Here is a 16,728-nt window from a genome sequence, read left to right on the forward strand (position 1 = left end):
GTCCCAACAACCTTGCAGAGCAGGTATCATTAAATCTGATTCATATATGAAAAAGCAAACAAACTGGGAATCAGAGAATTAAGTAACTTTTCCATCATCACACAAAAATAAATGATGCCTCTGGAATTCAAAATAGACCTTCCTGACCCCGAAGAGTGACAATGGCAGACTCCGTATGAGCAAAAAGCTTAAAGAGGGCAGGGGAAGAGATCTAAGTTGAGACTACATAGCTAATGTTTAGGACAGACGAATACTGCTTTAGGTTGCAAGTGGATAGTAAAAGCAAAGAGTTGAATACACAACCCCTGAATGATTTCCCTACTCACTGATAGTGTTTACATTTCACCTTTATGAGAAGACCAGAGGTGTGATACAACAGGTTGGCTAAAATAGTGATCTAAATCTTATGCAAACAGTCTCCTTCTCTTCTTTCTTCTTTCTGAAATAACTAGAGGTAATTTCAACTCATTATAAACTAGTATACACGTCAAACAAATTGCAACTATCTAAAGTTATAAACCATAAGCGAAACCCCCAGTTGCAATTGTGCTCACATCCAGTCCCCCAGCTCCATACTATCTTATAAATTAGCCCTGTCTCTCACGGCCAACTTCTAACACCTCTCTATTCACTATCCACATGCTCAAGATGGCAACTGGAATTGCCAAGAGATTTTAAACACTCCAAAGCAATAGTTTAGTAGGAGAGTATTGCTGAGTGGTCAAAAATCTGAATAAAAATGTTTAGAAATATGGGGACAGTGTTAGGGGTCAGATATGGGATAGGGAGCATAGTGGACACCAGAATGTTTTAGTGGAGAGCAGTAGAGCGCTATTTGGATATGTGGAATATAGTGATGCCTGCTTTCAGACAGTGAAGCAAAAAAAATCAGAAAAATATTTTCTTGGTGGTAGAAGTAACTAGGTATGCTTGAGTAGATTAATATTTGCTTAAGAGAAACACTTTATCTTTAAAGAAAAATGTTTCTTTCACCATTCTTGCTTCATTTTGAGTTTTTAGGGAAAAATTCCTATGGAAGGGAGAGATGATTTGTGCCCAAAAACCATAGCATGATTTTAAGTGTTCTATAAGTATTAGGGTTTGGAATTATGTGACCCTCTCAGCCATGTAACCATGGGCAAATTATTAAGCATTTCCAGGGCTCTGTTATGTGTTTGGTATGTTTGAAATAAAATACGAGTTTGGCAAGGACTGTAATAACATATTTAGACGAGTGCTTGGCACAAAGTAAAAAGTCAATTAGTGGTCATGATGAATATGATTGTTATTATGTTCAGGCTATACTAATTTTCTAAATGGCACTTGGGCTAATTTTAATTAATTACAATAAGACAAAGAAGCACAAATAAAAGATCCATTAGTTCTTCCAAATATCACAGGAAATGCAGAGATAGGACAAAATATACCTTTTATTTTGGTTAGGGAATTTACAATCCCTGGACCAAAAAAGGAACTCTTTCTGCAAATTGCTTCCTGGCTACTGGAGTCAGAGTGAAAACCAACTTAATACAGCTATCCAGCTGCCTAGTCAGTGCCTCTACTCGGCTAATAGGCATCTGAAACTTAGCATGACTAAAACCCTGTATTTAATTTCCTCCTCCATACCACGAATTCTCCAGTTTTCTTCAGCTTAGAATGGCACCCCCAGTTTTTCAACTGCTCAAGCCAAAAGACCTGTGACTCATCCTTGACTCTTTCACTGTTTACTTCTAATACATCAGAGGTAAATGTCAGCATTATATTTGAAATATATCCAGAATAAAGGTATGTGTTACCAACGGCACCACTAATACCCTCTTGCATCCCGACATGGTCTCTACCACAATTGACATACCCTCTTAAACGGTCTCTCCACTTCTAAAACTGTGTGTCCACCTATCATGGCCTGCCACCCCTAGTATGCAGATGAAAGTCTGGCTACTTTTAAAACATAAGTCATATCACTCTTCCATTCTAAATCCTCCAGGAGCTTCAAATCTCACCTAGAATAAAGCTCAAAGTCCTTACTCTGGCCTATATATAACATACACCCATTATCATGCTGTCCCCTAGTAACCTCTCTGTCTTTCACTCTTAAGCCATGTCAGAAATTTTGCTCTTCATTGAACATAACAAGTATCCTTCCCACTCAAGTCTGTTTCACCTACTGTTCCTTCTACTTGGAATGACTTCCCCCATCGATCCTTCTGGTTCATTCCTTCATTTCGTTCAGGTAACTATTCAAATGCACATCCTTGTCTGTCATATATAAAATAGTACTTCTCCACAACTCTCTATAACCTTATTTTGCTGTATTGAGCTCCATACAGCTTATCACTTCCACACACTTATACATGTGTTTGCGTGTGCATTCTCCAGCTGTTTGTTGCCTGTCTCTTGCCACTAGAATCTAAGTTCCATGAGAGGTTTTATTTCTTTATTCACTGTTACATCCCAAGTGTCTAGAACATTGCCTGACACATAGTCAGTACTTAATATACGTTTGTTGAATGACTGGCCATATGAATGAATATTTTACATTTGTGTTTTAATATTCATACCTTTAATATTAATAATTTAAATTAAATGATTAATTGGATTAAGCAATAATTTCATATTATAACATTAAATGTTTAATATAACATCAATATTTTAATTCCTAGAAATTAAAAATAAATTCTATTAAATTATTCAATACTTTAATATTTAGTAATTTATTATTAATAACAATATTAATATATTGTGTTTCAAAATGTTAAATAGGTAAAATATTAAATCCTTTAATATTCATATATTTAATTCCTTAAAGATCAGAATTGTCCTAAAAGTGTTTGAGTTTAAAGGAAGCTAAGATTACTGTAAGAAGGAATTAAATATAGAACACATACGCTTCCTTTAGAAAGTCCATTTTTCTATAGAATGTCTAATTTCTCCATACAGCATTCTTTAATAGGCTAATTAGGGCATATAATCAATTGATAAACTCTAATTTCTACACATTCATTCCTGAAAATTTGTTGAGTGTGTGCTAGGCACTATGATAACTGTGAGTTTAAGAGAGGGAGCAAGAAAGACAAGATCCTTGCCCCAGAAATCACACTAGTTTACTCCCTGCTGAGATGACCATAGGCCAGCCACACTAGAGCCCAAAGGGAGAAAAATACAGAATTGATAGGCTTTGACCAGTATAAACCGTTAGTCTCCTGTGTTTTAAATGATATGTGAAATGACAGAAACATTGTTAGTTTTTCATAACAAGTAAGATTTTACTTTTTGTTGGGTTTACTCCCGTTTCATGCCATGCACTACTAGTATATCTTTCATGTAAAATATTGCTATCTTAAAGTGCTGAAATGGAATTAGTCTAAATTAACCAGTGAATGCATTATAAGTCTTTGTCAAAAAAAGATACATGAGGAAGGTCATAGCTGTAAAAGCTTTATTAAGCAAGGTATTTTTTTCCCTCCTTTAAAATTATCTTTCAAATCCCAAGCAGTTGGTAACCCTTATTTCCACAGGTTTTCCAGTGCAAGAATCACTGTCCAGATTCATATGTCTGAAGAGCTCTACCTCTCTGAAGCTTTCTTTAAGTAACAGATGGGAAAAAAATACTCTGGAAGCAACATTAACTACAGAGGAGCTCTAGAATTACATGTTTGATGCAATTTTGCTTAAACAATCAATGACCTTGTGGGAGTCTTCCTTTGCTCACAGAGAAAAAGAAGAAAGCCTTTTTCTTTCAGACTGGGCATATCACCTTCTTATTATTCCATGGAAAAGCCGCAGTGGTCAACACAACTACCTTTCATATTTCCTTACCCAACAGATCTCACAAAGGGAAATATCAGCCCCATCTACTATGTTCTAAAATAATTAGCATGCTTCTACATAAAAATTCTTTTTAACTTTATGCATTGTTAAAGTATTGTTAAAGATGATTTGATATTTTGCACAATTTTATTCTAAGGACTTAGAAATGAAAATGTCTGGATTTTGTTATTATAACAACATGGTGCATTTTTAGGAGTTTCTCTAAAATGTGTCTGAGAAGAGCTACTAAAGTGATTATTTCGCTTCAAAAATGCTCATCTTCCCAAACATCTTTAAAATGAAGTCGAAATTGCCTGATACGTAAACCTTTGTAAGTTCTGACGGGCAGGCAGCAGACTGGGTTTGCTGGCACACATGTTGGGCTGCCTCATCACCTGTATGACTCTGAGGGCTTCACCTTCCAGATGCCTTGAGCTGCTGGGTTTGTCATGCTGAAAATTAAGGCTAGAAGATGTTTCCCAGCATCACAACACAGACACAGGAACAGAACCTCAGGTGACACCTAGCGCAATTTGTAATTCTATGTGGATCTCAAGACTGTATCTTGAAATAAGATCTTGCTCTTTAAAAAATTTGTCAATATTGATTATATTCGTTTTTTGCAAATTTCCAGAACTCCCTAGGTGGTCACTATTAAAGTGTGCAAAAAGGAATATGATTAGAATGAACATTTTCTAGAATTTCAAACAAGAAGTAAACAAAATAAATATGTCAAAGATGAAAATATATTGGCTAAGAACTATAATAAATATATAGGTCAGAAACATTGAATTGCTGTGGAATTAGTGCATTTCTACAAAAATTTGTATGAAACAAAAGCAAAAAAACTGCATTTAAAAAACTGTAAACACAAGAATAGTTGTGCTAAAGTTACATTTTAAGCTGTGATTCTGCTCATTAAGAAAATGAATGTGCAGGGACCGCCAGGTGGTGCAGCGGTTAAGTTCGCATGTTCCGCTTCCGTGGCCGGGGGTTCACCGGTTCGGATCCCGGGTGCAGACTCCGCACCACTTGTCAAGCCATGCTGTGGTAGGCATCCCACATAGAAAGTAGAGGAAGATGGGCACGGATGTCAGCTCAGGGCTAATCTTCCTCAAAAAAAACAAAAAAAAAGAATGTGCACCTGACAAGATAGAGAAGCAAGAACTGGTTTATGCTCCCACTTGAAAAAAGAAACACCAAAAACCAACAATATGTCTGAAACATTTGTTTTCAAGACACTGGACATAAGGCAGCAAAGGTCAGTGATTCCAGGAAAATGGGATATAAGTGACATGACTCTACTATTGTCCAAGCTTATTATCCTGAGAGAGTTTCTAGACCACAGCACAGAGAGAACCCAGGGGAGGCCTGGTGAACTTCCTGAGTTGAGGAGATAAAGCTGGAATTTTGGAGAAACCAAGGAGGTTATTGTTTGGATGACAGATACCAATGAGGAGGCAGTTACATAGACAGAACTCTAGAAACCTGCAGAGGGTGCCCTCCAAGTCTAGTATATCAGGTCACGCACGTGGGGAAAGTATTGGAGGCCAGACAAGGATCACAGCTTGCAATGCTAGCACTCACACAGGGCTGCCATAGTGCATATTCCCACCAGCCAGACTGCACAACCTCATGATCCACTGGGTATCTGGTAGAGAATACCAAAGGGTCTTGCCTCAGTACTGGGTAATAATTAGCCCAAGACTGAGCAACCTCAGCATGAAAGGTCCTACACCAGTTGCTGGAAGGTACTCGTGTTGCCATAGTTTCTTTCTTGGATGTTCAGTAGAACTATTTCAAGAGTCAATGAAGCCACTCTGAATTATCAGTATTTGCCTCAAGATCTCACTGACATCAGTATACCAACTTTCTCTATACTTTTGACAGAAAAATTTTGTCTTTTTCACTAATAAACAAGTAAAAATGTAAGCTATATAGCTTTCAGTTATTTCCCAAAATACAAAATAAAAAGAAGAGATGTTAAAAGTCACAGAGAGACAAACGTCCTTTTCCTGAAGATTACTTTTAATAAGGAAATATGACTCCCAAGAACTGGGCATTCAGACTTTGAGTTTCCAAAGCTGAATTAAAATGGCTAAATTGACATGTTTTTCATAAATCAAAGTGAGATCTTAATTCAAATTACAGTTTATAGCTGATTATGATTATTATATGATATATTTTAAGGGAGCAGCCTGATAGTGACCAAATTTGGTGACAATACTAAGAGTATGAAGATATATTTAATTTCACAGTTAATATTTCATTATTTGTTGTAAATGACACTTTAAATGGATAATTTCCCACTTTATTATACTGCAATATAGTGGCCAAAAATTATATTTTTCATTGGAACTCGCAATAATCAATTTTATAAGTTCCTGAAGTCTATGCTTATCAGACAGGTAGCTTTTGTTAAGATCTTTTCTTTACCACACATTTATTACATTCATTTCATGGCTTTAAGGTATAATTGCTGCCCATTTTGACTCACATTTCTTTTTTTCATATTACTTCACTTACCACCTAAATATTATAGGAAATTAAATTAAATCCCAATGGGCTGCAGTGGAAGAAAACAGTACACACTGTATATTGACTTGAGAGGTTTCACCTAGGACCTAGGCTAGATCTAATTTGTGCGAGTGATGCTGTCTGTTATGAGAGCACAGCTAAATATATTGATTTCTTTTCCCCAATATTAAAGCATGTCAACATGAAAGCATTAGTTACAATATTGTAGCGCCCATAATGTTTTACTAAGTATAGCATCTAAGGGAATTTAAAACTATAAAAATCTGTTTCCGAATTTGTATTGGAAATTCTCAGATGTCTCATTTACTTGAAATATACCATCAAATAGTCTGTGTTAAAACAAATCTGCAGTAACTTTATTACACATTCTATTATATGACTGTTAAATATGCAAACTGCTTTGAATGTGTCTATTATTTAAAAGGATAGCATTGCTTTTTACTTTAAAAGCAAGTTTTACTCTGGAAGCATGCTAGCGTGTCCATATTTTCATTTCAAATGCGTATTCATGATATCACCCCATGAAGCGGACCCTGGCAGCTGAGGAATTGATTTCCCAAGCATTACTAAACCAAGATCAACATAAAAGTCTGTGGGTCATATCACTAAACTAAACATTATCTATTTAAATGTATGCATTGCAAGTTTCAGTAAAAAAGGAATGTGCCTTTTATACCTTTGTGGTGGCCATCAAATTGCTTTTTTGACTCCTAAAGTTATTTCTACAGAATTGCACACATAAAACAAGTAAGTATTTATCTACTTTTGGTATATGGATAAACAGAAAAGGCTGTGGGACCACAGCAGGGTTGCCAATTACAAGTCAGCCACAACTTTTCTATGTGATTATTGGCTACAGTGAATCTGGAAAAAAAATATTGCCGTTGGATTTTAATGTCTTCATATGCTTTTAAACATCCCTGAGGCTAGAACAGCACTATAGAATTTTGCAAATAAGCAACCTTTTTTCTTAGTTGCACAGCATGTTTTTAGCAAAGAAAACTGTGGGTAGTAAACAAGTCAACGCACCTTTCAAAATTAATTTACTTCAGGAGTGAAGCTGTCTCCACTTCTAATTTTAGTTTGGGAAGGATTTCAACACTTGATACTTCTCTTTGTCAATATATTTCCATGAGTTGCTCATATAGTTGAATTCCTCATATAGTTTTTATGACAGTAGAAAAATCTTGTGAAAACTGTCACATAAGTTATATCTTTTAATATACACACACTGTGCCCGGCTACATTTTTACCCAGGAAGTACTCACACAGGCCTAGACATTCAAATCTCTTGGTGAATTTAATGTTAAGGGCCTCTATTTCAAAATCAAAATGGGTAAATTTACATTTTTGCTTCTAGGAATTAATATAATTTATTTTTGGATTTAATTTAGTACAGCTAAGAAAATTCAATAACGCAAAGTGTACTCAACGTTGATCAGTATATTAAAAGATATTCAGATGCAGATGATCTAACTTTTCTTCTGGTCTCATTTAACTATCTAAACTCTATTAATGCATGCATATTTTAGTCATAATTTAAGTGAACAAATTAAGACAAAGTAGTTTAACAAAGTTATCAGTGATGGGTTAATTATGTCATACTTGAAGAGATCATTAGGAGGGCCTTAGGTTAAGCGATTAATAAGCCTAACCATGATGGTAGTTTGATGTCTACATATGCACTGTTAAGAGTGACGTGGTTCATGCTGCTTTTAAGAAAGCTTTGCTCCTGAAATAAATTCCTGGGTACAGATTTTGTCTCTTTTGAAGCTAAAGGAAAATGAACCTAGTACAATGTGGAACAATGTGGTTCATTAGTTGCAGCACATACATGAGAGAGCAAACAATAAGCCAGTATATTTCCTACCATCATATTCTCAAAACATTTCTGGTCACATCATATCCCATTGCTTAGTTTCACTTCATAAAATGGAAACTAGAATTTAAATCATTGTTTTCTGCTGTAATCAGGAAAGTCCTTTACATATTTTCCTGAAGCTTTTAAAAAAATTGTATGTGGACAGAGAGCACACATGAACTTGTCTATTGTTCAAAATTGGGGTCACTATTTGTAGCGATGTTTGATTATTAATTTTAAATGCAAAATCCCCAAATACATATGGGCAACACCAATCATGAAGGTCTTTAAATAATGTCAAAAATTAAAATGGCTTTCTTTAATATATTATGCAGTAACTTCTATAATAATTTTCTGTAAACTTATTTTATTTAGCAGGACACACTGTGGCACACACTCTTCGTTACCTAACCAGAAAATACCCCCATTTCTTCTGTGCTAACACTGTGCTTATTTGTCCAGGTAAAGGGAAGGCATATGTTCAGGCGGAAAGTGAACTCTTTATCCCCAGGGTATGAATCATGCTTGGTATAATTCATTCATGGTTAATTCATGACTTAGTGTTAGTTATTGGTTCAGTGTGGGCATGAGAATTAGTCCTGAACAATGAAACATGAAAGGACGTTTGCTGGGAAATATTCTGGGACTTCTCTTCCTCCTTCTTAATGAAATGAAATTTACAAGATGCTCTAGGAGAATTGAATTTGCTGCCTTTGGTAACAGTCTGTGAAGACAGGATGCCTACAGTTGCTGTAATTACCTTACAATGAGGAAAGCCAGGAAAACTGTAGAGAAGCCTTTTTGGAAGCTCTACGTCTTTGAACTGCTGAACTCATCAATCCTGGAAACACTTGCCTCTGAATTTCCAGTTATGTTTAAGCCACATTTAATTGGATATTCTGTTTCTCAGAGCAGAAGATATCTAATAGGCACTCATGCTATACATACTTCAAATAAAATGGTATCTTGCAGGAAGTTTTATATGTTACCATGCATTTTATGTGTTTAAAAATATTTTTTGAAAACAAGTTCAAATCACATATTTATGAGTAAGAAAGATTTATATGGATCTAACATTTGTTATTTTTGTCTACTCAAATCTATTTTCCTTTTTCCATATACTGTCTTCTCAGTTTTTTCTTTCAAGACATCTTTTCCTCCTCTCAGACCATGAGGATCCTGTGGAGCTGACCCTGTCCTCCCATTCACAGATTAATGGTCTAAGATCCACGCCTGACCACATTGATTGGTTAAGGATACCCAGATGAATAAATCACAACAACAGACTCCAGTTTGGAACGTTCACTTCTGGGGATCTTTGTACAGTAGGATTTAAAGCTAGAATTGCTGGTAGCCATCCCGCCACCACGAAAGCCGGAGTCTGTAGGAGAATCTGCACTGAGAAAAGCATAGCTGTAAGAAAGAAGGAGAAGGTTCCTGTTGGCATTATTTGACTCATTGGATCCAGCACTGCCTGAAGAAGAAATAGCTCCAGACTTTTCAGTTAAATGAGTTAATAAATTCACTTTGGGTTGAATATCTGTCACATACCACTGGAAGTCCTGCTTAACGCACTCAGTAACCTGCTTCAGGTAGAATTCCTTCTTGTAATTCACTGCATAAGTCATGTGAAATATTTGTGATTGACCCACTGCAATTACTATATCAGGATTATTAAAATGGTATCTAATTATTAAAAATAATTTCATGAGATTTATACATTAAAATTATTAAAAATAACCCTATAGTAGCCCCATTTTTCTGCACATATTATTTATTAATTTCTATTACTTATGGAATTTTTATGGATGGATTGATATCTATCAATAGAACAGAACTGCTCTTTGAAAACGTAATTCATATTGCCTGCGTTCACCATCTACTAATCCTATTTGTATTCATTTACATATTTTTCTGGATTCTTGCATTTTTTTTGTATTTTTTCATAGTTTTCTTTATGTTTGAAGATAACTTACTTTTTTGACTCTAGCTTTCAATGTATTATTTCTCTCTTCAGTTGTGTTTAAACTGCTATTTAAGTCATTGACTTTCTCAGGTCTGTTATCATACCTTTGTGCTCTAAAAGTTTAATTTGATTATTTCTAGATGTGCCTCATCATTTTTGATAGTCCCTTCTTTCTTGGTTTTTCATTTCCTTTTAATTTCATCTTCTCCTTCTTCAAACTTAAATTTACTTAATTTATATTTTAGTTACTTTAATTTCTAAAACCTGTTGTTTCTGAGGATTTGATTCTGTTGTTTGTTGTTTCTGCTAATGCTTTGCTTCATGGCTTTCTTCTACTGTGTTTCTGTGCTTTTAAACTCTGAGTTCATTGGGACATTATCTGTGGGAATATTCTGAGACTTGGGTTTAAGGGAATTGCTCCAAGCACGATTTGAACGTGGATCTGTTAGACACGAGGACCCTTATCTGAGACCACTTGAAACTATATTCTTAGATTTATAAATCAATGATTAGTATAAATCCTGGAACTGTATCTGAGTGAAAACTGGTTTATAATTAAAAATCCTCAGGGAAGGCTTTTTTTCTGCCTCCTCAAAGCCAAGTCAATATCCATAGCATACCATTTGATGGACGTTCTGTACAGGAACACTTTGGCTATGATTAATTAGTTTACGTTTAATAGTCTAGAAGAAGTAATTTGTCTGTTTGTGAGATATTGCCAAAGTTAAAGTGGACAATTACAGAAAAGAAGAAACCACAGCCATAATATGGGGAGCTTATTTTCATTTTCAGACAAAGTGACATTTCATTTTCAGACAAAGATGATTTTCTCACACTCTACTTAAAATAAACACCACTTACAGCTTTGTCTGCGAAGGTGTCTTCATAAAATGCTAGCAACAGAGCAAACTGTACTACTGCATATATCTTTAAGAGTTGAGACGCCAGTGATGAGAAGGGAACTTCCTTCCCTGTGACCTAGGAAGACAAGAAAGAAGCCTTTCCTTTACATTGCTCCCTGACTTATGCTTCTCATTGAAATTCACACTAAGTGAAGAGGAGATATGCCAAAAGAAAGGAAAGGTTTTGTTATTCTTTTTTGTTTTTCAAAAATGTCTCTAACATTCATTTTTTTTAATAGAAAAAATACATAGGTTAGAAAACTTGTTTTTCATTTAGAAGCATTATAATTTCTGACTTAGTGTACCTTATATAGAGCAATGCAAGAATTGATTCCTCAGTATATACTGATGATAAACATGACCACCCTGAACACGAAATATGAAGTGTAAAAATGTGAATACAAAAATATGTCCATGATTATACATGAAAGTATAGCAAAAGAAAATATGGAAGGCGATTTTGGGTAGTGTAGATAATCATGCCTAAAAGAGAAATATTGTTTTATTGGAAACAACTTTTCTCAAATAGTTTCCCGGAAATATAATAATTCTATTATTATAATGCAGATTTAGACACCAGTATGATTTTAAAATATTCACTTTGAATTATCTATTGAAAAAAAAAGAAAAAGTAATAAGTAGACTACAGCTAAATAGACACTTTGGAACTGAAATAAGCAAACTACTTTGACCTATATTGGGTTGGTTCATTGCTACATAACTGATTATGAACATAACTGAAAGTCTGGGAAGTTTCAACACAGCAGCTTTCATAACTGGATGAAAAAACATCCTTATTTAGATCAATATTTTTAAAAAATAGTATTCAGATAAAACACAATTTTATTTCCTTAAAATATTGGCTAATTTTTATACTCATGATCATCTTTGAAATCAATACTAGTTTACTCTTTCTATTGTTTCTACTTTACTCTTAGTAACAGTTATTTTAATTAGAAATCACAATATATAGCCTGAATGATTGGGAAGAAATTCCTTTTTCATCTCTATAAGAGGAATTCCAGATTGAAACTGAACTTTTCATTTGGTTTCCATTGTTTTAAATTTCTGACTTGCTTGTTTTTGGTTTTTAACATGATTTTTGTATTTAATGCTACTACTCAAAAATATTGCACTATGGAATGAATAAGTTATGGTCTAATCCAATAACCACATCATCTTAGTATGACTTTAGACCTTCCATATTAGAGACCTCAGTCTTTCATGAACAAAATGAAGGCGAAACTGAATCATCTGTAAGGCTCCCTCCATCTCTAGTGTTTTCGGATGCTGTGACTGAGCCACAGGCATTTGTGTAGTTTCTGTGCAACGTAAAAGCTCTCGGCTGTGGGTTTGAGTGGATCTGAAGACTAGCCTTTGTTGCTCTGTCCCTCAAACCATACACCCTAGTAAGAGGCAGTGTTTGCCTGGAAGAAGGCACCCCTCTTATCGGCCCCTAGGTGGTGTCCACTCATTAAGTTACGCACCATAGGGCTGTATCTGCCTAAGAGAACATCTTTTTTTCAGATTTGCATGAAGTCAACATATATACAGGCTGGCTGTAGACCTGACAATATGAGACTAATCTTCACCATCACGAAACCCATGAACTCTATTTACCTCTGGGATTTCTTCACTCAGTCCAAGTCTTGGTTTACCTGGACTCCATCCTGGTCCTTTAAATATGACAGAAAACTTATTGAAGAATCCAGGTGTGGCCCAGAATGTAGTCCATATGTAAATTAAATAGTGGAACTAGAAGAATAAAAATATAGCTTATTTAAAACAAAAATATTAAATACAATAAATCATGAACTTTATAGTACAGTTTAATTTACATATTATTCTGTAATATTTAGGTTATGCATAACTTGGTTAATGTAGATTAATATTCGATTGCATTCCAAATTGTAATTCATTCTATGCATTCTGTGTCAAGTTTATATGTCTTCTTGTCATATTTCTGAGGCTCCACAAAATTATAATTTTGAAATTAAAAAATAAGGTAATTGTTTAGAAAATAAACAAAGTAGAAAAAATGAGTTAAGAGGCTTTGCTTCCAATGGAATTAACCACCTGCCTGTGTACTCACCATCCATGTCTAATGACATCCTTTCTAAAGTCTTGTTAAATGGGTACTAAGGTTGAATGTGGAAACATACAAATATTGCACATCTGTTTAAATATTAAATAATACTTAATATTTGAAATATTAAAAATATCCCTTTATTTACTATTTTGAGTTATAGACAAACATGTCTATAATTAAGGAAAAATGTTCAAAGCCATTTCTGATAACAAGCATCTGAATAATAAATAGCCAACTTTCTGTAACAGGAAAAGGAAGAGTTTGCTTACTGAGTCAAAAGTTTGCATAGAGGCTTAGGGCAGGAATCCATATTCTTTAAGTAACACACATTTGAAATGTACAGAAGTTAAAAATATGCCCACACATGATAAGTACTCAATAAATATCAGCCATTAAGATAATTAACTATATAAGCCATACATGTGATAATAATGCATCATAGGATTAAAAATAGTCCTAGAGGTTGGGCATCAGCTATAGACTCTAGAGATGAGCCCTATTAAAAGTGTAGTAATAAATTAATGTAGAAAGAAGTTTTGACTCTATCAGAATTTGTGGTCTCACTGTCATTTTCACTGTCTCTGAAAGAATTTAAGCTGCTAAGATTATAAAAAAGGTTTTTAAAATTGCTTGAAATATTACAATAAGGAATCTGAAGCAATTAGGAACAATGTAGAGTTTAGTGGAGCAGATTTTGAGGAGAAAGGAAACATTAGATGGAAACTTATCTCGGGACTTTGTAATAATAATAATACAAAAAATTAATGTTCTTAGGAGTTATAACACACAGTGATGTATTATCTCTTTTGTTATTTTGAAAACTGACTGCAAGATTATTGCTATCATTCTAGACACAGCCATGAGAAATAATACATGTAACATTTTAAAATAAGGAACACTTTCTTGCTAATTTGCTTTCCAATGCCCAGAAACTCCCAGACTCCAAAGGAGAGTGAAGTGAATGGTTTATGCCTAATAATAAGGGGAAAATGCCTCTCTATCTAGAGGGGGCCATTTCAAGTTGCTTTTGATGCCTGGGAGGGAAAGGCGAGAAATTTAACTGAGTATAAAGAAACGCAAGTGAAAGCAAGTATAGGATTTTGCATGTTCAGGAACTCCTAATTATCACAACTGGCTGATTTGACATTTTTCACAATATAAGTAAGCATCTAGAAAACGAAACCTTAGGCACAGTTGTGACAACGACTACACTAAAAGAAATGTTTATGTGAGGGCACAGGCCTGGAGAACTGAACCTGACAGATTCAGTAGCCGCTCATAAATACCTGTGATTGAGGACTGTGTTCCTCCAGATCCTAGTCATCCAACTCTTTGTGCCTCTTGTGTCGAACAGCTTTCAATCTCTTATTCTGAAAATGTGAAGCCCTTCTCCTCAGCAAGAGCGTATACTCCACAACCTTGCTACTTAAAGGATTAACCATGAAACAGCAGCATCGGGATCACCTCAAGCTTGTCAGAAACACAGAATCTCGGACAGACCTCAGACCTACCGAACAGAGTCTGCACCTTAATAAGATCGTCCCGTGGTTCATATGCACCTTAAGTTTGAAAGACTGTCTCCTGGTGGACAGAGACAATTTATCTATTCATTTTTAATCTCCACATTGCAGAGACAAGACTACACCAAGTGAAGAAGTAGCTCTCGATGTATTATTTCTATATTGATTTCAATTTTATAAAGGTTATGATTAAGAACGTACTCTGATAGATTTGTTAGTAGTCTCCTGAGAGAGATATGTTCTTAGTAATGTCTAGCAGAGAGAGATACAGAAATGCCCTGTAGTTGAGAAGAGAAATAATCAATTTTTCTCCTTTAAAGTGTGAGATAAAAATGTGTTTCACTTGAAAGTAAAGGCAATTGTGATGGCACAATGTAAAAGTTACACAGAATTATGCAAGTTTTGGGCTTGGCCCGCAGCCTACCTTGGTTAAGTTTGCACCTGACAAGCTGTGTGTAGTTGGGTGAATTACTTAATCCTGGGAACTTGAGTTCACCCACCAAAACATGAGGCTAAAGAGAACCCCTACCTCATAAGATTTCAGTAATGGTTACATTAAATATTTGTGCTGTGCTGTTAGCAATGTCCTGCATACAGTAAAAGCTCAATAAATGTAAATTCATTTTATTTTATTTTCCTAAAAACTTTGAAGAAGTAGGTTTGAAAAGCACACCCCACATGAACCTGTAATTTCCTTCCTTACTGAATGCTGGAAACCCAGTCTCTGGACAGGGCTGTCGTTGAGCGACCTCTTCAGTTTTTTAAGCATTCTTATCTTTTTCTCATTTAGCAGTCCCAGCCTCAGGAGTATTTGTGGTGGTCTGCAGCTGACGGATCAGAGCTTCACAGACATTCTTCATTTCTCTAGTGCCAACCATTGAGACCAGTGAACAACCAATACCACATGTCTAACAGAAAACTGGTCCAGTGCAACAAGTCTTAGCAGGTGAGGTAATGCGCAGACCTAACCAACCCGTAATAGCTCCTGACACTTAGGTCCAAGAAGAGTAGGGCAAAGGCCTCGTGTTGAATTTTTAACCAGAGTCATGGAGCCTTGCAGCAAATAGTTTTCTTACTGTGGGATCAGCCTTAATTACACTTTTTACTACTGCTCCTTCTGAATACATGAATACGTTACAGGTCTATTCTGAGAAAGAATATGTTTGCTAAAGAGTCACTTTTTAAAATTCTAGCTAGTAGACATATTTAAAAATTCTTATAATGAGATGTTTTTAAATTGACGCAAGTTGATGCAAGTCTTTGAGTGCCAGAGTTATTTCCAAGTTCTTTTACAGTTAAAAAATTTTTTTCAGGATAGTGTAATGTATTTCCACCTTTTAAAAATGGATTTTTCTTTTAAATATGAGATTTGTGAAAGGATATAATCGATTCAGAAAAATAAAACGAATTACATTACCTGCACCTTGAATGGTTCAAATGTATTAATGGGATGTGTTAGACCATATACAACTTTTTCACTCTCTGCCTCAAATGTCCCTGGAAGATAAACATTGAGGATATGATTTTTGACTATCTGTGAATTAAGGAGCTAATTTAATTTATTTTATTTTCATACTTTTCACTTACCAAAAATTCTATCCCATATAATAAGAGTGCCGGCATAATTTTTGTCTATGCAATAACGGTTTCTGCCTACAAGACAAAATATTAAAAAATAATGCTTAAAAATGCAGTTATGCCTTTTGAAACATCTCATTGCCTTATATTTTAGAACCACTCACAAAATTAAGACTTATGCAACAGAAGGATTTCCTTAGTAATGTCTTTTCACTGACGCTACTAGACATCACTTGCTAGTAAATTGTTTTCATTTATTTTTCAGTAAATTTTACTAAAAAGAGCAGAGATTTCCTTAAAACTATATATATTTAGAATTATCCCAGGTTTAAAAAAATCCTTTTGCTTACAATTTTCCAGTTTTTGAAAGTCTGAGATAATTCTAAGTAACTTGTTTTGTAGGAGTATCAAACAGTAATAATAAAAAATTAAATGTCCCAGAAAAAAAAAAGGTGGTAGGAAAT

At 34.8% G+C, this 16,728-nt stretch overlaps 1 protein-coding gene across 9 annotated transcripts in view; it reads right to left on the reverse strand.

Moving 5' to 3' along the window:
• Window positions 1-16,728, reverse strand: part of AGMO (alkylglycerol monooxygenase) — a 317,403-nt gene that overhangs the window by 140,464 nt on the left and 160,211 nt on the right. For 8 of the 9 annotated variants that reach the window (XM_014851828.3, XM_070509363.1, XM_070509360.1 and 5 more), the window contains exons 7-10: window positions 16,274-16,339; window positions 16,104-16,183; window positions 12,698-12,832; window positions 11,037-11,153 (exon numbers count right to left, since the gene is read on the reverse strand). In XM_014851828.3, the coding sequence (XP_014707314.1) occupies window positions 11,037-11,153; window positions 12,698-12,832; window positions 16,104-16,183; window positions 16,274-16,339 (398 nt within the window). Of the gene's footprint in view, window positions 1-9,469; window positions 9,623-11,036; window positions 11,154-12,697; window positions 12,833-16,103; window positions 16,184-16,273; window positions 16,340-16,728 lie in introns of those variants that run through there. The other variant, XM_070509379.1, reaches the window with a different exon arrangement.

Source organism: Equus asinus, chromosome 1, assembly GCF_041296235.1.
Source record: "Equus asinus isolate D_3611 breed Donkey chromosome 1, EquAss-T2T_v2, whole genome shotgun sequence".
In the NCBI taxonomy this organism is placed as follows: Eukaryota; Metazoa; Chordata; class Mammalia; order Perissodactyla; family Equidae; genus Equus; species Equus asinus.